Source organism: Patiria miniata, unplaced genomic scaffold, assembly GCF_015706575.1.
Source record: "Patiria miniata isolate m_02_andy unplaced genomic scaffold, ASM1570657v1 HiC_scaffold_1, whole genome shotgun sequence".
Lineage (NCBI taxonomy): Eukaryota > Metazoa > Echinodermata > Asteroidea > Valvatida > Asterinidae > Patiria > Patiria miniata.
In genome coordinates this window covers 31,114,387-31,142,013 of record NW_024037047.1, presented here as the reverse complement: position 1 = coordinate 31,142,013, position 27,627 = coordinate 31,114,387, and the positions used below count along the sequence as shown (strand labels likewise).

Below are 27,627 nucleotides of genomic sequence, written 5' to 3'. Positions count from 1 at the left end.
AAATATCCCGTTGTTTACATCGCAAACGACTTAGTACGAACACGCTTTTCCTCAGTCAATGTACGATATACACAGCACCGTGCTCGCGAGCAGCGGTGACCAATCACCAATGCACACAATATGGTTTCTTACACGTTCGCAAAAGGCGAACACTTTACGGATGAAATTACAACTAGCATCCAAACAGCTCGACTTTTGGGGGCCCAAGACATTCTCGCACGCATAACACAGGAAAAACACAAAAAAACACCCAGTTTTTAAAAGCCAAAGGCTAGTTCTGTGGATGTTAATATCCTACTTTTAAATATTCTTTCTGATCAACATCATTTTGTTTAAAGCGCGTTTTTGTAGCCCAGTTAGGCTGTTCAAGGACGCAGTGTCCCTTTAATCCTTGTGTAGGATCCATGGCATGACCAATAGCTCCATGGTCAGAGCGTCGGGTAATTCCCAGGTCAGGAAACCAGACTACAATCCCCGCCAAAATGGTTGGGACCCTTCCTGAGCCTGCCACTGTCACCCACTCCCCCGCTCCCCCGGTCAATGTTGTTCTCTCCAGCTGATGGAGCACACGCCGCGCAATGAGAGACAACATTGAACGGGGGCCGGGGGCTTGGGGGCCCAGCGAGATTTGGCCAGGATTGTAGCTTGCCGATAGTCGACCTAGATCTGAAAGCCTCCATTAAATCGCCGCAACGAGGAGCTATACCTCGCCGCGTCAGTTATCAGTGGAAGAGGCGAGATAATTCTTTGAAGTTGTCATGTCCCTTGAGCTTCCGTTACACAGAAACGAAATACTTCAAACATGTCTTGTTTATTTTGTCACTGACAGAATGTGAAAATTCGACCAACATTTTAGGTGGACTGTTCCCCCCCCCCCCTAAAATATGGGACCTGTAGCTAGCTCCTATTTAAAGTCATTGATTGGATCACCTCTGCGCGCGCACCATGATTGTTTATTTTCAAATCGCTGTTTAGCAGCTCCGTGTATGTACGGTGATTGAACACACGATTATCAAAAAAAAAATCACTCTAGTCTTGTCTTTCCACAAACAGTACGCAAAATCATCAGTGTCTCTGAGAAGGTAACTTTCAAGCATTTCAGTAATGTCCTTCTATTTTTTGATATTAAGAGACACTTTCGAATTTAGCAAAAATCGAAGCTCATCACCTCCGAAATATTGTACATTCGTGGCGCGGCCTATTGCCATTTTGCAATAGGCTGGTTGTGGGCAAACATTACCGTTGTGATTTTCAATTGACCAGTGCACGTCATGCGACAATTGCATGCATCAGGAGGAATGCCTCCAGATGTATTCAAGATTACTACCGCTAGGTAACTATCTGTCCCCATATTTTAAGTCCGAAAGACAACGGGGACAGGGAACCAGACTATATTTTAGGCTCATTTGCATCACCAATGTAATTCTAGAAATTAAACTGAGAGGGGTCGGTCCTAGGATGGGGCGTGAGACCACAGGCGGATCCAGACCCAAATTTGGTGGGCCAAGTGACCGGCCGGCCTTTTTTTTATACGCCCAGTACAATTTTTAAGAACCGACTTTTTGTCTAAAAATTTTCTAAGCCCTGTTTTGTTTAACAACAAAGTAACGTGTTTGTTACATTTTGTGGCTAAGAATTACAATTCACAAAATGAACAATCTTTAATCCACGTGTGCTCCAATTTGGAAAATGTATAACAAAAACTCCATGCAATAATTCGTGCACTCATTCAGTCTCAAACCAAGTTTCATATCAGAAAACGGCGAACTCTCAAATCTATACAACTCACTTTTCTTTAAATCCCATTTTTTTCAGTTTAGCTGTTTTGCCATAAAAGGGCCGCCTTAGAATCAGGTGTTTTTCGACGGAATGTTTCGGGCAAAATTCCATAAATCAGGCTGCCAGTGTTTTTAATATGAATTACTTTTTATAAATTGGAAGGACCACTTGAACGTTAGTCGGCATACTTCCGACGAGTTATTTGTGTAACTATTGTTAGACTGACAAAAGACAGAACAGAGACTGCAAGGACAAAACTGAACAGGAATTTCCCCCGAAATCCCGGCCGCTTTAGAAAATGCCTTTAAACCGTCGTCAACACGCTACAGAAAATCTATTTATGCCAGTATTGTTAGATTATGAAAGAGACGAATATACGGACTAATACTGGAAATTCCCCTGAAATCCCGCAGTACAGGGTGAGTCAAAAATAGTGGAACCCAATCCCCCAAAATATATTTCATATTTACAAAAATATGTAGCACCAAACATAATATCGACTGGAATGCCCATTTCATCAGCTACTTTTAGATGAAATAATACTGAATATGCTCAATCCGTTCAAAGAATATCACCGTTTAAACGCACTGATCCTAAAACCTGTTTCGTCCACAAAAAAAGCGGTTTATTGTGTTTTCTGATTGTTTGGAACAACAAAGAAATGACACAGAATACTTGTTTCAACAACTGTCCAATACTGTAGTACACAATATCTTTATTAACAACCCTGGTTAATAGGCAAATAGTACGATTTATAAAATCCATTTTACGATTTATAAAATCCAATGTCATTGCGTTTAAATGGTGATATTCTTTGAACTGATTAAGCAATTTCAGTATTTTTTCATCTAAAAGTAGCTTATTAAATTGGCTTTCCAGTCAATATTATGTTTGGTGCTACTTATTTTTTTATATCAAATATAAATGTTGGGGTTGGGGTTCCGCTTTTTTTGACTCACCCTGTAGTAGTTATATTTGAATGCGAAGTTTACTCAAAGACACTCGATCGCCTAGTCTGCACGCAACTGGCCGTTTGTGTTCTAATTATTATAGAAAAGTCAATTGGCTCATAAACACGCTTAAGTTGAACCTTAAAGAGCCCACTTTACCTATCACAGCCCGACAGCCGGGGATAGTTTCTCCCTTGAGAACTCGATGGTGCAATGACAACTATAATTGCCATGTTTTTACAAGGAGATTCTGCAATTTCTTATTAAGTACTATATAAAGTTCTAAGAAAGGCTGGGTTGGGCCTGGCTTTTGGAAGAAAGTGATGACGATAAAATACGGAGCGTCCTAAAAAAATGCAATTTCCTTATATATATTCAATTCATTCTTTCACGGTTCCTGTCAATATTCGAAATTCTTGTGTCACATATCATGGCAAAATAGTGGGCGAGATTTCATTTTAATGCAAAGTGATCACCTTGATTTTGCTTCTTTGCAATAACTTTGTTTACATCGCGAATGGACAGAAATCGGTGCGTATTTTTTGCAGCATGAATCGTATATTAACCAATCACATTACGCACCCTAACATGAATATTTATCACGATGTGTGGATGGACGACACTTTGGTTCTCGGAGTGTTTTCCCTTTATTAAACTCATCCCAACTAACAAAAATATTTGATGAAAATAGAAGTTGGTTTGAACCACAGATCTTGCGATTCATAGTTCATTTCACTATCCACTTGGCCAGTGTGGCAGCTCGACGAAAGCCGTTCTTTGAAATGATTTAATGTACATGCATGGCCGAGTGATGACAATGGTGTGACGTCCTTGTTATTTTCTTATGAATAAACATGATCCATTGACGATGTGTGTTGCAGATAAAAACGCCGCAGTCGGCGTGCGGTGAGCAGTGTTTATATAGCGCGCCCTCTTTTGGAAGAAATTGATGACGATAAAATACGGAGTGTCCCCAAAATGCAATGTCCTTAAATGATATTAAATTCATTCTACCACGGTTCATGTAAATATTCGAAATTCTTGTGTCAAATATAATGGCAAAATATTGGACGAGATTTCATTTTAATGTAAAGTGTTAATCTTGAGATTTCGACTATAAATTAACTTGGTTTACCTCTCGAACGGACAGAAGTCAGCGCACGATGAGCAATGTTTTATATAGTGCGCCCTCTTTTGGAAGAAATTGATGATGATATTACGGAGTGTCCATTCTACAGTTTCCCAATGTACAGATAATGTTTACATGGGACAACCCGTATTTTGTTGTCATTTTATTTTATTTAACTCATCAAGGATTATTGAACTTTTCCCATGGGTAATTTTAATTCACATGGATGTGCTCAAAATACATTTCTTACTATTCTGATGATGCATTATCCGTGCTATTTGCAAGTTTCACAAAGGTTTTTTTTCTTCAATAAATGCTATTTTCTTAGCAACATAATATGTCATTCACTTTTGAATGTGACATCAAAAAACTAATCCAACGACGTTTAGTTTAACTTAGTAGATTAATTCTTTACAGACTTCAAATTATTACCTGCCACATGCATTATGCTAGACAATAATTCGGCATTGGGTGCGGGATGGTTCGTCAGTGCGCTAAATTAAATGCCTTTATCACACAGAGGGAAGTAGACGCCCAAAAACGGATAAAATGTTGGGGTTTTTTTTTCAAACAAATTGAAAAATTGATATAAGAAAAAAGTCCATTTTTAAGAGCATGGGTACACAACTTTAGCATGACAAAGAAAAAAAATCTTCTGCTAGAAATGGTATATAAAATAAATTATGTAGCGATGCATTATCTGGGTATACTACCACTTATTAAGTTCTCAAAAAAACATGGTGTGTATAAGATAATCCGAAGTTAAATTACACAATTCTAAGTTAAATTAGTGACTAATCAGATTGATATGTTCCAGTATTACAATTGTTCTGATCATAGTGTGAAACCAATGTCTTAAGAAGCTTCTTGGGTTAAGGACAGTAATGGAACCACCGTATGGAGTTTTTCTGGGGGGGGGGTCTTTTGTTATTTTGAGATCAATTCGGGATTGTCTTTCACATATACAATTGGCGATGAACATCCATTCAACATTGCCAAGAAATCCCCACCCATGCATTACGATTTAACGATTTAAGTGCACAGTTACCGCACATTACTGAGTGGTCAGAAATTGAATATGTGCTGAGAATGCATACAAAAAATCACTATAATACTTTTCCATGTAACAATCCACTATCTGGATGCCATTTAGGCAAAGTGTTGACTTTTAAAATAGTTTTACGAAATAAAATCCTCACAACGTCACCGTTTCAATTTAATATTCATATGACATAATTATTTACTTTACTGAAAACCGTTAAAACCACCCATACTTTTCTTATACATTGGAATAGTAATCTCAACTTTGAAAGTGTGCAATATGTTCGCATACCATAGGATTTAAGTGGAATCATATAGAAGCAAGAAGTCCGATTTTCGTAAGCGTAGTTTTTGACAAATACCTATGATAGTAATTGACTGTTGCATGAGGGCGGTATTGAAGAAGGCCATATACCATCTATGAAACTGAACTTCACTTGTTTCATCTTCGCTAAATTTGCAAAGAGCTTTGGGTGGTTCTCCAGAGTCTTCCTAAACCTTTCAAAGGTTGCGGGTGAGATGTTGAGCTCTTCTGGGTGGGGATAAGGTGTTGCCGGTGCGTACCAAGCACTGACGAACAGGTGGCGAGGGCAGATGCTTTCTTCCTTCAGAAGGAGATGAGAAACTTCAACCGCGATCAGACTGCCCATGCTGTGACCAAAAAAAATACGAAGAGAAAGTCTGAAAGATGTGGTACGGACTCATCGTGGACAAGCTGCGCAATATTGCTCATGTCTGTCTGTGGTTGCTCGCTTTCACGCCCTTCCCAGCCTGGCAGTTGAAGGGTGGAGCCGTGTGAAGGACTGCGAACTCGTATTCTGTGAAATTTTGATGAAATTAGGCCCTAAAATGGTAATTTGCAATCGACATTTCGGGTATAGTAAAGGGTGTCTACCGGTAAATTGGCCCAGAACTGCCCAAGTGAGCCAAATCACGATTAGAAGTTGCCCTCAAATTCTTTGTTATTAGAACATTCTGTCTGTGGGCCATGAACGTGAAGATGGCTGGAAGCAGTTCACAGCAGTTCGAGCTTTTTTTTCTGTAAAATGTGGATGATTTACAGGGGCGGATCCTGTAATTTTTACGCGAATTCTGAAGTGTAGACAGGTTTTATTCCCCCTGAAACTTTACCTCCGTAAAATCAAAAACTGGGGGGGGGGGGGGGGGGGGGGGGGGGTTACCGTTTGTAAATAGGGGTGCTGTTCAAATTCGACGATAATTAACACTAGATAACAGAATGGTGTACAAATACCTCCCATCTAAGCTGCCTTTGTGTGTATTTTTGAACAGGGGGACATTATACCAGTGTAATTTTTGTTTGCCTGTCAGAGCATGGGGGTGGGGTGTTCGCAATATTTTTTAAGGAATTGCTATAAAAACAAACAATTTGACAGAGCTTGGTTTATTGTTACCCCCCCCCCCCCCCATCCGAATTGGGCCATAAAATTGCTATATTTTGCAATGGAGCGCAGCTATCATTTTTCAAAATGGCGATGGGTCTCATAATTATCTATTTTCCGGGGTGATCATCTTTGGATGAAATTTTCTCCCCGGTGTCATCGAATTATTGAACAAAATGGAACAAACAATAAAGATGATGAAATAAGCTTTAAGTTGATGTATGTTTCAAACACCTTGGAGATTTGTGAGTATTTTTTAATAATTTTGGGAATTGCGCGTAATTATCACTGAGGTAGGTCTATGAGAGTCGATATGCAGGTTTGTGCATGGACTCCATAGCGCTCACACGGACATAGCGCCTGTAGATTAAATTCCACACAGTAACATGTACATGTAAATGGTGTCCGCACGATGGAGATTTTCACAGCTTGACTGGATGTCAAAGTACTTTGGATATTTGAACCAATCTCCGTAACGATTACATCATTCTATTAATTTCTTATCAGCCTGACTTTGAAAAGAATCATAAGCACACCACTCACAAACTATTTCTGGTGTTAAGGTAATTCTAATCATTTTTGCCATGGTGTCACTGAGTAAACTGTAAAGCGGGTTGCGTGTATATTTTTGGAGTATACTAGTAGCTATCGTTCCACCATGACTCCAGTGTTCAAGGTTACTAACAAACATCTCAGTGAAGCGTCAAATCAATTGTTCGCATTCTGAAATAATCATTGTTTGAGGAAATTGGGTTTTATTATTGAACAGCCATGACTCATGCTGCAATAATTAAACTGAAACACCTCCGCATACACGAAACTCAGGTCACACCTAGTTGGATTTTTGCCGACGAGTTCCGCTTTGCAGTGTACTTTCATACTGTGAATTGCATTATGAAACCATACATGTACTTGTTTTTCCGGAAATGCGGGGAAAAACTGGAAGGAAAGTTGTATGAAGAGTCAGCCGATTATTCTGGAAGAGTTGCGAAGTGTCTTTACATCCATGATAATGGGTTACATGACGCTCCTGCATCATGTGCTCGTCTTCACCTTCTTGGCTTGTGTTTGGTCGAACACCTGCTCGGCTCAAATTAACCTACCGCCTGAGCTTATTGGACCGACTCAGATAACGCTCATGCGGGAGTACTTCTGTTCAAGGTAACCTGACGTTTTTCCTCTCTTCATCTTGTGCTTTTCCATAGTTGGGCATGACTGGCAACACAAGCATATTAAATATTGAGACAAAACACTGGGACTTTCGGCGTCAATATAATGTTTAGAAACACGGACGAAACCCATCTAAAGTAAAGTCACGGTCTACAGAAAATCGGCCCGATTACTAAATAGAACAACAATCACACCTATGCAACACGATAACTAAAAACATTTTCATTTTGTTGGAATAAAAAGTTGCCTAGATGTTGAGCATGACTGGCACCGCCAGCCTGTTGAATATTGAGAGAAAATATAGAATTATCAATGTCAATATAATTTTTTGTTACACCGACAAACCAGCCAAAATGAAGTCACGGTGTCCAGAATCTCGGCTTTACTATTGAACAGAAAAGCATGACTGGCAACACCAGCCTCTTAAATATTGAGAAAAATATAAAGATTATCGACAATACATTGAAATTCAAATTGAGAATTGAGCTTGGCGATGTTCGGGGACGAAATTAAAGTATCGATATCAGGAATTTGTGTGATACAAGTCATCCCTTTTGGCTGTCATTTTAGTATATTTTTGGGGTGAAAATAAGTAATAAATAAGGAGAAAATCTCCTTTTTTCACAAGCAGCCTTTTTTCACAAGTGCCCTTTTTAACGTTGCACGAACATCTTTAATATTATTTTGACACCATGAAGAGCGCCACCTATTATCCGATAGTGTCCACTTTGAGGGGCGCCCCACAGAGAAAGATGGTGTCCAGCAACCGCCCCCCCCCCCCCCCCCACCCCCACCCTCATTTATTTTACGGAGGCCGGGTGAACGCTGGCGACGCCGCCAATGCGTTTTTGGAAGTAAAAGAAACCTGTTTACTGTGCCTGAACCTTTTAAAACTCAATAACATCATTTGAATCTAATTTTATATCATTATGCAGTAATATGTGCAATTTCAAAGATTACACCATGGGAACCATCTGCTACGTTATCTGTCGAGACAGCATGGATTATGTGTGTCCCAGACCAATGGGTAGGTGTGTAACGTTTACGCCCTATCGCTAAACTCTCCAACTTCCAGCCTATATAATCTTTTTGAATTAGACCAACTGAAACTTTATGTGCCAAAACTTGTAAGTGTTCATTACACTGATCTCAGCATTTCAAATAGGTTGGGCATTATTTCCGACGTTTTCTTCAAGACGTATTGAGTCAAGTAATTATAGTGAACATCACCTCCAAAAAGGCCTATTTAATTACGAGGCCATTTCTTTTTTTAATAAGTGGTACTACTATAGGTTTTCCGGGCCAATTTCCTAAAACGTTCATTCACTTCTAAAAATCGGTCATTCGTTATCGTCTGAATTTGAATGCACGTCTTTCATCCCATTTCAATTCAACGACAGTTCAATCGTTTTCACTGTCCGTGCATTCGGTTTTGAGAAACAGACGGCCAATTGCGTTACCTGTGCATCATTCACGCGAGCATTACCTTTCTGAATTGATTTCAGGTACAGCTAATTTGATTGACGGTTAATGAAAAAGAAACCCCCAGTTGTATCTGGTGCCTATGGCATTAAACTAAAAGTAAAATAGAATGGTGCATATTTGACACCAAAATCATAAAAATCGGACGAGGGGTTGTTGCGCAACGAATTTTTTTCCGGCGCTACGCGCCGTGAAAACTAAATTTTCCCATATACGTCGTGTACACAGACCAGAATTGCCATTCAACATATGAATAATTAATTAGCCATAATTCCAAAACTCTTTAACCTTTGGTCATGAAATTTCTTGGGTATGTTTATGAAGAGTTGCTCTATGCATCTACTGAGTTTCAAAATTTTTCGTCACTCGTTTGCCGAGATCTTAGGGGGGGGCGGAATCCGCCCCCCCCCCCCGGCTGAGTGATGGTAAAAATAACCTAGCCCCTTTAGGGTTAAATTTAAATGCTTATAGTTTCGATAATCGGCCCTAAACTATTTGTTGAATCTCACATATTCATTACCCGGGGTTCGATTAAAATTTGAGTCACATAATTGTTGGTGTTTTTTTTAGTTTGCTAGACATTTGTTCGACGTTGTTTCCTAAATATACTAAAATTGATTTTATAAGTACATGTATATTAAACAACAGTTGAATTTACTCATTATTTAGCAGCAAATACATACTTAAAAAACGTTATAGGTATAGGGTGAAGCATAGCTTTGTTCCCAACATGTGGACAAATACATTTACAATACAAGTGACGGATAAAACCAAAACACAAGGATAAATATGAACATAACAAGCAGGAGTAAGATAATAATATCAAACATTATAAAATTTGAGCAACTGAGTTCTCAGCTTTTTTTACGAATGTAGATAAATTATTCTTAACATGAAATATTTGCGTCGGGGTGAAGTAAATCAATATTAGGTTTTGCCCTTCACCGACGTATAAACACTGTTTACTCAGTGTGTAACCTTCCGAGTAAAAGTTGGGGGGGGGGAATCACTCAGGTGGGACTGGAACCCACGACCTCCTGCTTTCTATATTGCAGACGTCTTACCACTCCACCACCAAGCTTACGGGATCGGTTGGCTGGTTCGAAACTGATGTACATAGTAGCGGGTACCGCATTTAACGATTCATAAGATGGAATTTTGCGTCGGGGGATGTAAATCAATATTACTCTCTAAATTCCAAAGAGTGAAATTAGGGACTAAACGTTTTAGAGTGAAAATAACTCTCATTTTTGATTGAAATAGTCTGGAAAATGAACCACTTCAGTCGAAGCTCGAGTGAAAACTTGATCTTTATGATTGAAGAAATTTCACTCTAAAACGTCTCGTCCCTAGTTTATGACCGTGGGAGTGAATCTTCACTCGAATGGAGTGAATTTTCACTCTTCGGAATTTAGAGAGTAGGTTTTGCCCTTCACTGACGTATAAACACTGTATACTCAGCGTGTTCCTCCCGAGTGAAAGTTGGAAAAAATTAACCACGACCTCCTGCTTTCTAGTGCTGACGTCTTACCACTCGACCACCGAGCTTACGGGATCGATGGCTGGTTCGAATCTGATGTACATTTAGCAGCGGGTACCGCATATAAATATTCATAAGATGAAATATTACCATTGGGGTGATGTAAATCGGTATTAGGTTTTGCGCTTCACCGACGTGTTTTGTTTTTATCCGTCACTTGTATTGTAATTGTAATGTAGATATAGTTAAGGATGTTTTAATTAATCTATATTTAGAAACTATTTTGGAAACAATCAGTTCAATCTTTTGACGCATTGACTCTCATATTTCACTCATTCAACCGCAGAATCTGGTCAAGAAAGGGTTTGTGAAGAGAACCAAAATGCAAATTGCGGATATACTGATGCACTCGTGTGTGAATACAATGACGGGCGTGGTTGGTGTGTTAACCACTTTGATCTGCCGCCATTTTGCATATGCCAAAATCGTGATGAGATGAGACCATACACAAGGTAGGCCTACGAGGAAACAAAAACTTGTTGATAAGTAAGGAAATCTTCGACAAACCTGAAGACCACCCACGAGGCCCCCTTCAACCGAGAAACCATCCTGCATGTGTTTGTACAAAGCAACTGCCTCAGGACAGAACATCTGAACAATAGCTAGCACTGTAGCACAATGCTTTCGCCATTGAAAGGGGCCTTCGTGATAGAATTGATAACATGCCCGGATTGGTCTAGCCTATATAGGTCACTGTCAGACTTGGACCTCTTGTTCTGAAACCTGCGAGACTAAATCAGGCCAACTTTACTCACTCTTTAACCAGCAAATTTCTCCTCAAATTTCACTTGACAAAGAAGAGGTCCTTAACCAACTAAGTTTGAAGACTCAATTCCGTTTTAAGGGAGACATTTCTACAATATTTTGCACATAAAATAGAAGTCAAGTGATTACATAAATGAGGCTTAATACTAAACTGGTACATGCCTAAAGCATGGGCCAACTGTTTGAATAAAAACTGACCTCTTCAATCGTTGTCATTAGTCTGGTGAATAACTATGGAGAAATGTGTAGTATTAAACAGAGACCTAACACGAGGGTTGTTGGACTGGTTGTTTCAGGTGCCAGTCTAGATTACACAGGTTGTGTACAATTTTACATATTTGCAATGTGCCATACAAACCTGCTAATAGTAAGGTGACATGTTCAACCCAATTAGTCCCAAATGTTCGGACTTGGACAATATCAACCTTTACCAGCTCCTAAATGTGTGGTAAAGCCACTTTAAAACCTGATATTCAAAAGGCAATATTTTGTTTTAAAACATTTTGGAATTACCCAAACCAAGTTCCCAGTTTGGATTTGAAATCACGATTACTTCACTGGACTCGGGGCATTATTATTACAGTATTTCTTAAGTTTATGCGGTCATGGACATGAAAAAAAGTTTAGGAATTTCGTGTTGTTGTTGTTTGGTTTGGTTTGGTTTGGTTTGATTTGGTTTGGTTTGGTTTGGTTTGGTTTGGTTTGGTTTGGTTTGGTTTGGTTTGGTTTGGTTTGGTTTGGTTTGGTTTGGTTTGGTTTGGTTTGGTTTGGTTTAGTTTGGTTTGGTTTGGTTTGGTTTGGTTTGGTTTTTTGTTTACCTGTTTTTATTTGGTTAGTTGATTGTTTCTTTCTTTTTGTTTGTGTGGTTGTGTGGTTGTGTTGTTTAGTTGCGCAGCCCTCGATCTCACAACATTAGCAACTGGCACAGTCCTAACAACAGCGATGGCTCGGACGACAACGGCTGATCAGAAAGCCACGACCTTCCAGCCCAAGACTCCTCAGTCGATCACAATGGGTCACACGGAGCATACGATACCCGGTAATCATCCAGCAACAACTGTTCAGCCCACGACAGTGGGTGACGGTAAGCAGACGACGCCGGGTCATCGTCACACAACGGCCGAAGACAGCCGTAAAGCCAACGTTACAACCATTGCTATAGGGCTCACCGCTTTTCTTGTTCTACTGGTGTTAATTGGCGTGGTCATCTGCCAACGAAAAAGGATCGGTGCCTTCTTCAGCAAAAAGGAGTAAGTATACTTCTAGACTCTTATGAACTCAGTGAAAATCAAATTGCAAGATACACTTGGCAAGGTGTAGATTCGGAATAATGGTAAAAAGGCTGACACGATAGGCACATTGCTTTCAAGTGTCGACCATGCATGCCGGTAGTATTTACGTTGTTACGGCCATTCTGTGTACCGATGCATGTATTTGTCTAAACTTCCTCTATTTAATACGGTCAAGAACCTGGAAATATCTTGTAGGTCTAACGTTGTAGTTATTAACTCCGAAAAAGGTTTCCTCGTGATATAATGCTTTAAGTACCGGAATGCTGCCACCATTGCAGTCATGTTCCCTGTATCCAATAAGATACTGAGTTATAGTGTTTTTATACAAAAAGGAACCAGACTTGTTTTCCCTCCAGCCTTGCTTTGGTTACGTTGATTTGAATGAGGAAAAAAACATTCAAATCAACGTAACCAAAGCGAGGCAGAAAGGAAAAATAGTCTGGTTCCTTTTTTTAGATAAAAAAAATGTAATTCAGTACTGTTATTGGATACAGTGAACATGACTGAAATGGTGGCAGCATGATAAAGGTCTATTGTATTTGGAATGTCAGGCCCCAAGTAGGCCTACCACAGCAAGGACAGTAGTCCCGGGCTGATTTTGGGAATACCTAGGTTTCTTTTAGTATAAGCTAGGTTGTACACAAAATTGTAATTTTATAACGATCACAATACGGTCGTTTTACAGTAGTGCACCTCCAAGAGTTTGCAACGCGTTGGCCAATCACAATGCGCAAAATCTGTCGACCCAATGCGCGTTTGGAAAAAATCGACTGATTTCGCGCATTGTGATTGGCCAACGCGTTGCAAACTCTTGGAGGCGCACTATTGTGAATAGCCCGCATTAATTCTGAAATGTAGTTCAAAAAAGAGGTTTCAAATTAGAAGTTTCTTGAAACCTTTGTAGTGATACTTAACATTTAAAAACAATGGTTGTGTCACCACAGGAAAACTGGTCGAAACTCGACGGAGGAATTAGGGCAAGAATGTGAGTATCAACGCCGTTTTACCTTCAATAGTACGGCGGATAGGTGATGGGACTATTTATGTGATGATAAAAGCATGGAAAATTGCATACAGTCAGAGTATATCATGAGAAAGATATTTGACTATAGGGCCATTGCAGATTTGTCCTTGGAAAAAAAATAAAGGTGAAATAACAAGCAATGGCAGCAATATGACAATTTGGAAAATTGATTGTTATTCTACCTCTTTTTTTTCAAAGGACAAATCTGCGATGGTCCTATAGCCAAATATCTTTCCTATAACATTCTCTGATTGTGTGCCATATTCCATGATTGTATCATCAAAGTGAACACCCCCCCCCCCAATATTTCCCATGTATGGGCGGCCAATAGGGCACAAAAGACAAAAACAAATATGAAACAAAACCACAAAATTAAACGAAAATGCACAGAAATAAACGAACAACTCAGAAATAAACGAATTTACTCAGAAATAAATTTTTAATTTTGTGGTTTTGTTTTATATTTCTTTTTGTCTTTTTTGCCCTATTGGCCGCCCATACCCCTCTATGCCCCACTAAAAAGGGTTAGACTCAAACATATTTTCGCTTTCATAACACTGAATTCAGAAAGTAACATACATCTGCCCGGTTAAGGTTCGTGTGGTTTCTATAATACTTCTACAATCAATCTCCCATTAATTTAACGGTCTAGTCCTAAGTTCTTAAGTGATAAAAGGGCCATATCCGAGTGAATATTCATCAAGACAGAGTCGTGAACTTCTTTTGCAATTACATGGGTACTATCGTTTTAACCCTAAAGGGGCCGGGGGGGCGGAATCCGCCCCCCCCTCAACATTTTCCGTGATAGCCTCTAAAAAAAATTATTTCGCGACCTGAGCTGTTATGACTTTTTAGCCTCGAGCTTTGCGCATCTTTTGATACCAAAAACATCAGAATCAGACCACGGATTGCCGCGTAGCGAAAACTTTTCCGGCGCTACTCGCCGTGAAAACTGAATTTTCCCATAAACGTCGTGTACACAGAGCAGAACTGCCATTCGTACATACGAATACTTAATTAGCCATAATTCCAAAACCCTTTGACCTATAGTCATGAAATTTCTTGGGTATGTTTAGGAAGAGTTGCTCTATGCATGTGCCGAGTTTCAATATTTTTCTTCACTCGATGGCCGAGATCTTAGGGGGGGGGGCGGAATCCGCCCCCCCCCCCCCCCCCCCCCCCCCCCCCCGGCTGAGAGATGGTCAAAATAACCCGGCCAATTTAGGGTTAAGCGTGATAATTTATTCAAAATATTTTAAAGTGGTACTGACTTTTTTTCTTCATTGACTCTTCAGATGCTGAGCCGGAGCCCGAGCTGCAGCTACAAGTACACGAACAACCGGTTTCCGACAGCGTCGAATACGCCTATGCATCATACGATCAGCAGGGACGGGTACCAGCCAAGGCTTACACGGGAGAACCACACACATACACAAATGTCAGCCAGGATGGCGGGGGAAATCAAGCGCAAGGTTGGAGGGTGAACCCACATGCTTCCCCGACGAGAAACACAAATGATTCGATGCAGCTGGTGCCCAACAGCGGCCCCGAATACGCATATGCCTATGTCTCGCAAGCACGGGCACCAGGCAATGCCCTACCGGGGGAACCACTCCTATACATCAACGTGAAGAATCCAAAGCCCAATGGGAAACAAGCAAATGTCACGGGCGTGAAGGGAAACGGGAAGGGTTTGGAGTTTGAACACGAATACTTTGAGTTGAAAAAGTAAACAACCATTGCATATGTGTCAATTGTTTTTTTTTATTGTTTTGGTGGTGTGGCTGAAATATAATTTTAAGAAAGTTATCCTTTTCCCATTTTACTTTAAATATGTATTAGAACCTGAAAGTACGCCATTGTGTCTTTGAGCTTCCTGACCCCTCCGTGACCTTTCTATGGGGCTTTTACATCTTTTTCGTCTTTGTACAAGTGAACCGATTTCCACTAGTCCACATGTATTTTAGATTTTCGGAAGTAAGAGGTCAATGCTTTTGGCACAATATTTCTCTTTCACGTCATGCGATTGTTCAGTTTCCATAACTTGAGGTGCAATGTACCAAAAATAATTTTCAACACTCCGACTTTTTCACGCAATTGTGCCTCTTAAAATTCTGTTGCGCCTGCGTCTGCCCCTTATCTAAAAGGAAAATTGAGATCAGAGGTCAAGCATGACATACTGTAGAATAATAATTACATTACACTCCTCTTGCAGTAATTGGAATTCGGTCATGAAAACGTGGCATTTGGAAGATTAAACATGATAAATATAGGCAATAAGAGTGTACAAACTTCATTGACCACGCTCAGGTCATCACATATTAAAAACAATAACTTATTTGCGTACCTTATGAAAACGTCAACTCATTTCCAAGAGGCATGTCAAGTCAGAAAACATTATATCATGATTGGGTTGCCTTTAAAGTAATTAGGCCCCATTAAGGGACACAAAATATGGTCGAAGCGGTTACATCAATGAAAAATATATTGAGTTTCATGACAAAACCAAATGATAGTTTATTTGTAAAGTAATTGTATAATTTGTCAAGTAACAGTATCGTTTCAAATTAGAAAAAATATGTTTGTGCACAACCATCTGTTGACTTGTCTAGACACGCCAAGTTCGGCTTTGTTTTGCTTCAAGTTAAAATTGTATCTTTGTTACTGTTTTGCAGTCACTTATTATTGTCTGTTTCTACTGTAATAACTCTCTGCTGTCTTTTTCAAGATAGATATCCATCATCAAAGGTATTGCTTTTTCGTGGTTTCATTTTTGTAAGTTATGATTCCAAGATTATGTCGAAGTCTACAAGGATGATTTTATTCCCGTCAAAATACACTTATTCAGTACAGGGGAACATCAAATCTTGACACATTTGGAACAACTAAAACTCTGTTATTAATTGTTTGCAAATTTGAAATCTTAATACTCTGTCCACGGTGTTTGCTTTGTGGATTTAGCAGAACATTTTTAACATAACCAATTGCCTTTTAGTCTTTGCATCGACTATCTCAGTTAATTCCGACAAAAAAGCAAGGCTAAATTTACATGTAAAATGCATGGATATATTCATGTAGATTTTTAAGCCGTTTATGTGAAGTTTCTTTCAAGCGGCCGCGGCTGTTACTCCACATTTACACTGAATCCGGCAAAGGGGAATCAACGTTACTTTCCTCCTAGCCAATGCCAATTTACCTGTTTGTATTGACATATTCCTATGTCGATGCCGATTAATTGGTTAGAAATTCCCTACCGAAATGGTTAAGGTTACGTAACACTTTATTTTTAATGAAAGTACATGCACACAGACATGTTCACATTGGCGGGCAAAATCATTCAAAATTAATTTCTCCCGTTCGGAAGACCGTATCTTCATGCACCTTTTAGGGTTCATTTCATACTGATCCTTATTATGTGCTAAAAATCGTTGTGATATGATTACTTTTTGTTGAAATTAGGCCTGTCTAAGTGCATTTTTGGAAGTTGTAACACATGGCGTTTGTATTATCTGTCAATCTTTTCAGGCCTTACGAATATTATTAAGGTTCCTATATATGCATTTTGGTGTGCAGTAACAATGTGAAGAAAAGCCTCCTTCTCGAGTTTACCCCGAGGTATTAATTGATCAATATCACCCTTTTTGCCGGCTTCCATTGGTCAATACCGAGACCCGCGCCAAGTCACTCCGAGTGACGCTAATGAATATGCTAAAATGCGCCTCGTCATTGTGTTGTCAGGCCGAAATTCATTCACATTCACATTGCGTACTTGCGTGAGATCGAAATTGATAACGACGCCAAGATTTACCTACCTCCATCAGATGGATCTTAGATTGCTTGTATCATCTTTGAATACCGTTCTTATCGACGGTCGTTTTAGATTTGTTTGTAAATGAGAATTATTCTTTCAAAGCAATGTTTTAAATGTAGGTCCCAAAAGACATTTTAGTCTCCTACTTCAGTTTCAGTTTTTACCCAATGACCGCCACAACAACATTTCATAAATGTTCCTCTTTGTACAAGTGAACCGAGTTCCACTAGTCCACATGTATTTTAGATTTTCGGAAGTAAGAGGTCAATGCTTTTGGCACGATATTTCTCTTTCACGTCATGCGATTGTTCAGTTTCCATAAATTGAGATGCTATAGTAACAGTTTTCCCACGGGTGATGTTCTTAAGAAATCAATGTACCAACAATAATTTTAAACACTCCGACTTTTACACGCAATTGTGCCTCTTAAATTCTGTTGCGCCTGCGTCTGCCCCTTATCTAAAAGGAAAATTGAGATCAGAGGTCAAGCATGACATGCTGTAGAATAATAATTACAATACACTCCTCTTGCAGTAATTAGAATTCGGTCATGAAAATGTGGCATTTGGAAGATTAAACATGATAAATATAGGCAGTAAGAGTGTACAAACTTCATTGACCACGCTCAGGTCATCACATATTAAAAACAATAACTTATTTGCGTACCTTGAACACGTCAACACAATTCCAAGAGGCATGTCAAGTCACAAAACAGTATATCATGATTGGGTTGCATTTAAAGTAATTAGGCTCCATTAAGGGACACAAAATATGGTCAAAGCTGTTACATCAATGAAAAATATATTGAGTTTCGTGACAAAATCAAATTATAGTTTATTTGTGAAGTAATTGTATAATTTGTCAAGTAACGGTATCGTTTCAATACAGAGAAATTATGTTTGTGCACAACCATCTGTTGACTTGTCTAGACACGCCAAGTTCGGCTTACGTGTTTTGCTTCAAGTTACAATTGTGTCTTTGTAACTGTTTTGCAGTCACTTATTATTGTCTGTTTCTACTGTAATAGCTCTCTGCTTTCTTTTTCAAGAGAGACATCCATCATCAAAGGTATTGCTTTTTCGTGGTTTTCATTTTTGTAAGTTATGATTCCAAGATTATGTCGAAGTCTACAAGGATTATTTTATTCCCGTCAAAATACACTTATTCAGTACTGGGGAACATCAAATCTTGACACATTTGGAACAACTAAAACTCTGTTATTAATTGTTTGCAAATTTGAAATCTTAATACTCTGTCCACGGTGTTTGCTTTGTTGATTTAGTAGAACATTTTTAACATAACCAATTGCCTTTTAGTCTTTGCATCGACTATCTCAGTTAATTCGGACAAAAAGCAATGCTAAATTTACATGTAAAATGCATGGATATATTCATGTAGATTTGTTAGCCGTTTTTGTGAAGTTTCTTTCAAGCGGCCGCGGCTGTTACTCCGCATTTACACTGAATCCGGCAAAGGGGAATCAACGTTACTTTCCTTCTAGCCAATGCCAATTTACCTGTTTGTATTGACATATTCATATGTCGATGCCGATTAATTGGTTAGAAATTCCCTACCGAAAAGGTTAAGGTTACGTAACACTTTATTTTTAATGAAACTACATGCACACAGATATGTTCACATTGGCGGGCAAAATCATTCAAAATTGATTTCTCCCGTTCGAAAGACCGTATCTTCATGCACCTTTTAGGGTTCATTTCATAATGATGCTTATTATGTGCTAAAAATCGTTGTGATATGATTAGGCCTACTTATTGTTGAAATTAGGCCTGTCTAAGTGCATTTCAGAAAGTTGTAACACATGGCGTTTGTATTATCTGCCAATCTTTTCAGGCCTCACGAATATTATAAAGCTTCCTATAATATGCATTTTGGTGTGCAGTAACAATTTGAAGAAAAGCCTCCTTCACGAGTTTTTTTACCCTGAGTTATTAATTGATAAATATCACCCTTTTTGCCGGCTTCCATTGGTCAATACCGAGACCCACGCCATGTCACCCCGAGTGACGCTAATGAATATGCAAAAATTCGCCTCGTCATTGTGTTGTCAGGCCGAAATTCATTCACGTTCACATTGCGTACTAGCATGAGAACGAAATTGATAACGACGCCAAGATTTACACTGAATTCAGAAAGTAACATACATCTTCCTGGTTGCGGTTCGTGTGGTTTCTATGATACTTCTGCAATCAATCTCACATTCATTTAACGGTCTAGTCCTAAATTATCGAGTGATAAAAGTGCCGTATCCGAGTGAATATTCATCAAAACAGAGTCGTGAACTTGTTTTGCAATTACATGGGTACCGAAAATAATTTTCAACACTCCGACTTTTTCACGCAATTGTGCCTCTTAAATTCTGTTGCGCCTGCGTCTGCCCCTTATCTAAAAGGAAAATTGAGATCAGAGGTGAAGCATGACATGCTGTAGAATAATAATTACAATACACTCCTCTTGCAGTAATTAGAATTCGGTCATGAAAACTTGGCACTTGGAAGATTAAACATGATAAATATAGGCAATAAGAGTGTACAATCTTCATTGACCACGCTCAGGTCATCACATATTAAAAACAATAACTTATTTGCGTACCTTATGAAACTGTCAACACAATTCCAAGAGGCATGTCAAGTCAGAAAACAGTATATCATGATTGGGTTGCCTTTAAAGTAATTAGGCCCCATTAAGGGACACACAATATGGTCGAAGCGGTTACATCAATGAAAAATATATTGAGTTTCGTGACAAAACCAAATGTTAGTTTATTTGTAAAGTAATTGTATAATTTGTCAAGTAACAGTATCGTTTCAATACAGAGAAATTATGTTTGTGCACAACCATCTGTTGACTTGTTTAGACACGCCAAGTTCTGCTTACGTGTTTTGCTTCAAGTTACAATTGTGTCTTTGTAACTGTTTTGCAGTCACTTATTATTGTCTGTTTCTACTGTAATAACTCTCTGCTGTCTTTTTCAAGAGAGACATCCATCATCAAAGGTATTGCTTTTTCGTGGTTTTCATTTTTGTAAGTTATAATTCCAAGATTATGTCGAAGTCTACAAGGATTATTTTATTCCCGTCAAAATACACTTATTCAGTACAGGGGAACATCAAATCTTGACACATTTGGAACAACTAAAACTCTGTTATTAATTGTTTGCAAATTTGAAATCTTAATACTCTGTCCACGGTGTTTGCTTTGTTGATTTAGCAGAACATTTTTAACATAACCAATTGCCTTTTAGTCTTTGCACCGACTATCAAGGTTAATTCGGACAAAAAGCTAGGCTAAATTTACATGTAAAATGCATGGATATATTCATGTAGATTTTTAAGCCGTTTTTGTGAAGTTTCTTTCAAGCGGCCGCGGCTGTTACTCCGCATTTACACTGAATCCGGCAAAGGGGAATCAACGTTACTTTCCTCCTAGCCAATGCCAATTTACCTGTTTGTATTGACATATTCATATGTCGATGCCGATTAATTGGTTAGAAATTCCCTACCATAAAGGTTAAGGTTACGTAACACTTTATTTTTAATGAAACTACATGCACACAGACATGTTCACATTGGCGGGCAAAATCATTCAAAATAATTTCTCCCGTTTTGAAGACCGTATCTTTATGCACCTTTTAGGGTTCATTTAATAATGAACCTTATTATGTGCTAAAATTCGTTGTGATATGATTACTTTTTGTTGAAATTAGGCCTGGCTAAGTGCATTTTTGAAAGTTGTAACACACGGCGTTTGCATTATCTGCCAATCTTTTCAGGCCTCACGAATATTATAAAGCTTCCTATAATATGCATTATGGTGTGCAGTAACAATTTGAAGAAAAAGCTCCTTCACGAGTTTACCCCGAGTTATTAATTGATAAATATCACCCTTTAAGCCGGCTTCCATTTGTCAATACCGAGACCCACGCCGAGTAACGCTAATGAATATGCTAAAATGCGCCTCGTCATTGTGTTGTCAGGCCGAAATCGGTCAACCATAGTGTCTACGGTGCTTTAGGATCGTTGCCGAAAAGCACCCACTTGGGTTTGGTCGGCAACAATCCTCCTCGAAGTTTTCTTTGGAGATAGTTCAAGGTGTAATATCAGCGTTTGCAACAACAGATTAAGCTGGAATTCGGAATAAAGATGATATAACAGTCCAACTACTCGTGAAATAACAACTTCATGAAATTCCTAGAAATCAAGATCAATACATAGATTTGGGGACGCTTTCGAACGATTTCTTCCCGACTTGAATGCCAGCTTCACTAGTAACCAGTATTGAGGTTTCGGCATAGATGACGGCGATTTTTGTCACTAACATGAAGTTTAAAATTTCTTCTTCCGTTATAATTAACATTTCAATCATACTGAACATAATAAGAAACAAAACGTTCAAAAGGCAATGTTTTGGGGAGTGCGTGAATTTCACTGCTCTGTTATAGCGTCTAAGTGCGTAATCGGACTAGCTTTGCTGATCAACTGGCCACGCTTCGCCTTTGCAACCACACGGCTGTACAGACAGACTCATTGGTAGTATTGCGCATGCCTCATCGAAGATAATTAGGAGGTGACCGGTCACGTGAGAGGGTCTAATCAATACAAGGGTACATGAGTCCGCTTCCCTAGAGCCTGATTTTCATATGGCACCAGCAAAATATGCGGCTATAAAAGAGCACTTAAACTGTGTTGGCTTGTCACTGTTGGTTCTTCTAAGTAAGCGATATTACTACAACTGAACACTAATCTTGTTTAGAAAGATCGCTGTCTGCAGCAACACAGTGAGTACAATCGCTCAAGACTTCAAGTCACACCTCTCAAGACAATATCATACAAGGTATGTTTTTTGGATGACTACACGTTTCGTTTCTAATGTTCGCGTTGCAGTCTGTAAACGGAAGACAATCGTGAAATTTATGCGCGATCCTGTCTGAAGTGAACTGCCAGTAAATTTGAAAATGTAATGTCATCATTTAACATTATCATTACTAGACGAGCATGGGCGTCGCCAGGATTTTTTCTAGAGGGGGGCAAAAAAATTTTTTGCCAAAAAATGCTTGTATTTCTCAACACATTCTCGATTTATCAGTTTTAAAGGGGGGCAGGGACATTTTGCCCCCCCCCCCCCAACTCATTAAATTTACACCACTTTGTCTTCGCGCCTCTTTTTCTTTTCTTTTTTTTTCTTCCTTTTTTTTTTTTTTTTTTTTTTGCTTTTCCAGGGGGGGGGCAAGTGCCCCCCCTTGCCCCCCCCCTCGCGACGCCCATGTAGACGAGTTATAATAGAAAAATGCTACTCTGTACGAAGTATTAGAACAGAATATGAGATTAGGCACAGGAGAACGATATGGTTTATTAGTATTGATTGTGAGAGCTTATAATCTCAGGCTCGTCCAGCTCGAGAAAGTGACAGTTTACTGAGGAGAACTAAAAACAATTGTCTCAAGACACTGAGCATTAGAAGGGCAAAGGGGGCAGGACTGAGCTCCAGTCGGGGGCATGCATTCCTTAATTGCCTTGAATATTATCTTTTTACCATCACCAATAAGTCATTAACAAAAATAAGAGGGGGAAATACTAGTTAAACACAATGTTTACAATGTTGTTAATTTATGATTCTCTTCTTCCAGATGAAAACATTCGTCGTGTTTCTGGGTATCTGCTCCTTGAGTTTCTTTGAGATCGGCGCTTTAGAGCTACCGACTTGCCCAACGCCATCGGACTCTGGTAAGTAAGCCTTGCATTCTCGGTCACACCAAATGTCAAGACACGTTTATTTAACGCAACTTGTATATCTGTGCTACTGTATGGATGCGAAGCATGGATAGTGGATAGCAGCATGGAGAAAAAGATCAATGCCTTTGCTACCTCATGCTACCGCATCATGCTGGGCGTTAAACGGACGGACAGGGTCCCGAATAGTGTCATCCTCAACACAGTCAAAGCCAAACCACTCATCAACAAGGTGCATCGCAGGCAGTTGAACTACTTAGGTCACACCTTGCGCATGAACCAGACAGAACCTGCACATACATGTATATATGCACTGTACACAACCAATGAGGGAAAGAGACGACCAGGGCGGCATGCAACGCACCTCCTATTTACAGTATGTGCAGTCATGGGCGTCAATCCTGGGGGGGGGGGGGGCAGGGGGACATGTCCCCCCCCCCCCCACTTTTTGAAGGGAGGGGGACACAATATCAAATGTCCCCCCCCCCCCAGATTTTTTAACTCGTGTCCCATTTACAGGGCCCTATTATGTACTTCAATGTATCTTTTCCTTAAAAAATATTGGTTAAATTGGTCAGAAATTGCCTCAGATAGCACCACAGAGCATTTAGAATCCAGAATTGTAGCTCAGAATTCTGGTAGCCAATTCAATGACTCCAGCCTCGAAAACGATGTTCAAATAATTATCTTTTGCTACGAAAATATTAGTTAAAGCATGGAGAAAAGAATAACTGACTGGTTTTTATTTGGTGTGTGTGCTGAAATTGGCCGGGAAAAGTGTATTTAAATTCGGGGAATTATAAACAGTTACGGTCGAACATTGCCATTTCGTTGCGAATATGATATCAGAAAGGTTTAAATTTAGACATTTGCAAACTAATTCGAGACAAAATTAACAACATCCAAAATATTCGCAGACATTTGTGACTTTTCAAATTGCTGATTTTACGGTAGACGTAGAACGTTAGCCGAATAAATGACATGTAATTATCAGTTGCGCGGCCAAGACCACTGTAACATATTGAATTCGGGGGTCTGAGAGATAAAACCATTAAAATGCCGGGATGAAACTCGGAATGAACTTCTCAGTAGTAATTGCTCGATCCTTTTCCGATCTACAGGTGTTTCTGTATGCCAAACATCTGCTGCATACCCTAGTGCATGTCTGGATGATGCCAGAGAGGCATGTAGGGGGTATGGCCACCATCTGTGCAGTTTGGACGAGCTAAAGGCTGCCTTTGACAGTGGAGTAACGACTAGTTACTGGAATCTGTTGGACGTCCGGGATAGGGATGCACGGATAAGTATTTGTCAGGTTGGTTCCGGTCATCGTTACGAGGGTGACGAGTGCTTTGTAAAAGTTGGTGATTATGCTACTTGGCACATTCCGAACACCCCAAGACCTTCCACCAATGCACGTGCTTTCTGCTGTAAGAATGATCCCGCTACCTTCACATATCACGATGTACAGATAACAATAGAAACTATCTAAACCGGTTCCAAAAGCGCAGCTTTACATCATTTACAAGAGAGCCATCTTGGAATTTCGTGCTTTTTGAGTAGACTTAATAACTTTTAAAAAAAAAAGGCAACACGCCTTCAGGAGGTCTGATGCGTGCAAAATGGTGTGTTGCATTGTACGTTGACACGTGTTATTAACAACAGCCATCTGGTTTACGAATTTCAAATTGTCAGAAATAAATGGATTAGTATCTCCTCATTCTCTTATGGAGTATAGCATATTGTCGCCACACCGGGACAGCAGTCCCTGCCTGCTAGATCAGATCAAAGAAAATGATACAGGTGTTGTGCTCATGACTGATATAGAACACCATTGAAAGACCGCCAATAGTAGGGCTCGATTGGTAAATTGCTGGAGCGCCGGCTCGGCAGTCTTGTTTATTGATCAATTTCATATCGATTAAACGTTTTCACTAGTAGTTTCAAAATTGTGTTTGTTTGTTTCATGCATGTACCTATCGAAACTATAGGCAAGCACGTATTGTTTGGATAGTAAGGAGGATTGTGATACGACCATTGTTATTGATTACTGACAATTATGACCTTTGCAGTAGAAACAAAGGAAATGATAGAAACACTACTGTATGCCACATAAAAGGTATCATCTGCAGGAACACGCCCTTGTGTATGGGCCATATAAAATTGAAAGTGACGTAAAATCTTCACTTTTGGAGCTTGAGAAGAGAAATGAAAGCCAAAATATAAAGTTAATTACTAATTAATACCAGTCTGCTCTAATGAATCATGTTAAATTTGTGATTAAACATACCCTAATGTTTGAGGCCGCATTAAAAAAAATGAAGCGATACTAAGAATGTGTCAATAGTCTGGCACCATCCCATTCAACAGTTCACAGTTTATATAATACATTCAGGGAACACGACTAAAATGGCTTCCTCGTGAATAAGGCCCATTAACAAAGTCCCTCAGACTTTCACTCGCGGGTAAAGAAAAGGGTTGCTGTTATCATGACACTGGATCGGACTTGACCAAGGCTACTGTAATAGTTTAACTTTTGATGGGTAAACATTGTTTAGGTTGAGGTTTTGTTTTTAAGCATATTGATCATTTATTGGTATTTGGGTCTTTGCTTTTGATAAGATGAAACCATCATTGTCCCGAGGCTTTGCTGCTCTCTAGTGCTGGGTGCTAAAGGGTTTGTCTCCTTTTGGTCGCTGTTCATGCTATTGCCCGAAACTGTTGGTTTTTTTTTCACAGTGATCAAATGATTCACGGCAACTGTTGCCCGGAAAGAAATATAACTAGCCATTTCACAAACCCAGGCATCCAGCCGTCAAACGATATTGAAAAGAACTGTAGGCCGAGTTTTGAAAAGGGTAAAAAAGCGTGCAGCAAGAAGGAATTTACAAAAAAACTATCATTGATTATCTTTGTTTCGTAACATTTGCTGTACTAAATTATAAAAATAAGTCGAAGATACGCTTTCGAATTAAAAAGGTTGATGGAGACTCACCATAGAAGTATTTACAATACATTAACAATAGCTGCCATGTAAGCGACAATATAGATTAACATTGTGTTCACATGAAAGCTGTGCTGATTATGTTGAGTGTAATTTAATTGCATATCCACTTCTTTATTCATTTACAATCAAACTTGTTAATGTACAACAACCTACTCGTAGTATCACTTTCTAATACAGCTTATGTATTGTACTTCTGATTGCATATCGTTGATTTATTATAGTGCGTATAGTTCAAGAGGTGGTGGCTCAGTTGGATCAAATCCATTATCTCAAGTTTAATAAGTATACCTATTGGAAGTGATTCTGAATTGAAGGTCTAAAAGTAGTGGAAGGTCTGCATGAAGCTATGAACTTTTATTCATTTACTTTCCCAAACTATTCGTTTGAATTTGATTAAAATATAATTATATGGCATGAAGATGAAGTGTCTTTGGTGTTTGTCATTGTATACGTTGATTTCTACGTGTTTACAATGGAGACAATTTTGGGGTTTAAAATTTGAAAAGAAAACCCCTTAACTGAACAATGCCCTCCTAAAGTGATATCACGGCAACATCGCCCTTAGTTGTCACGAAAAGCATCGCAAATGGTAAATATTTAAAGAAATGCGTTTTCAATAACAGTAGCAAAAGGGATGTAACATAGTTTTCATACATTACGACAGGATAAGAAAGTTGTACAAAATGTGTTCCTCGGTCAAATTCATGCCATTGTCCCTTAGGCACCGGTTCATACAATGTCATTACACAGTGGTTTAAGACCCAGACATTCACCCGATTTTTTTTCCAGTTTTTGTTTATGCTTTTACCTGACATGTCTAAAGATATGATTCAAATCACACAAACAATTATTTTGAGGTGAAATTTACTTCGAAATAGACATTTTATTAGCTCCTTATTTAATTATGATAGATTTTAATTTTGCTACATGTGATCTAAGGAGTTGCTGTGTCCAGGACCTTACCTGTGGCAAAAGGTCAGTAAAATGAGCGTAGACATAAAGATTATATCGCTATTTTAAGAAAAACATTAGCAAAACCAAAACTTTAACACATTTTTTCAATTGGCCACCAACGGTCAGGGTATTTTGCACTTTTCCTTCATAAATTGTTAGACAGACTATCCGGCTACAAAAATAAAATAGCCCCAAAATCCCCCAAAATCTTCTTCATTCCGAAAAATGGATTATTGTCGCTGGCCTGGTGATCGGAACGCAGCGGCTGAGCAAGAAAGACAGCGCCCTCTGTTGACAAGCCATGAAGAGGGGAATTCTTTTTTCCAATCCGACTGCACATGACACATATACATCGATCTCACATTTTACTAAGTGTCCTTGGCATGAAATAAAGATGCACATTTCGCACAGGCAGGTTCTTTGTAGGGTTTTGATGTCGTGTTTTGACACATTACTCGGACACTCTCGATAGAAGTGACATTTAATTGAATGTACACGAACCATCGGTACCGATGGTTCGTGTACAAACCAGAATG

At 39.1% G+C, this 27,627-nt stretch overlaps 1 protein-coding gene across 1 annotated transcript; it reads left to right on the top strand.

Annotated features, from left to right (window-relative positions):
• Nucleotides 1-22,026: 22,026 nt before the first annotated feature.
• LOC119728783 lies at nucleotides 22,027-25,402 on the top strand. The gene is made up of 3 exons (XM_038201179.1): nucleotides 22,027-22,234; nucleotides 23,028-23,124; nucleotides 24,252-25,402. The coding sequence occupies exons 2-3, from the start codon at nucleotides 23,028-23,030 to the stop codon at nucleotides 24,620-24,622; spliced, it is 468 nt and encodes a 155-aa protein (XP_038057107.1). The 5' UTR covers nucleotides 22,027-22,234; the 3' UTR covers nucleotides 24,623-25,402.
• Nucleotides 25,403-27,627: the final 2,225 nt, after the last annotated feature.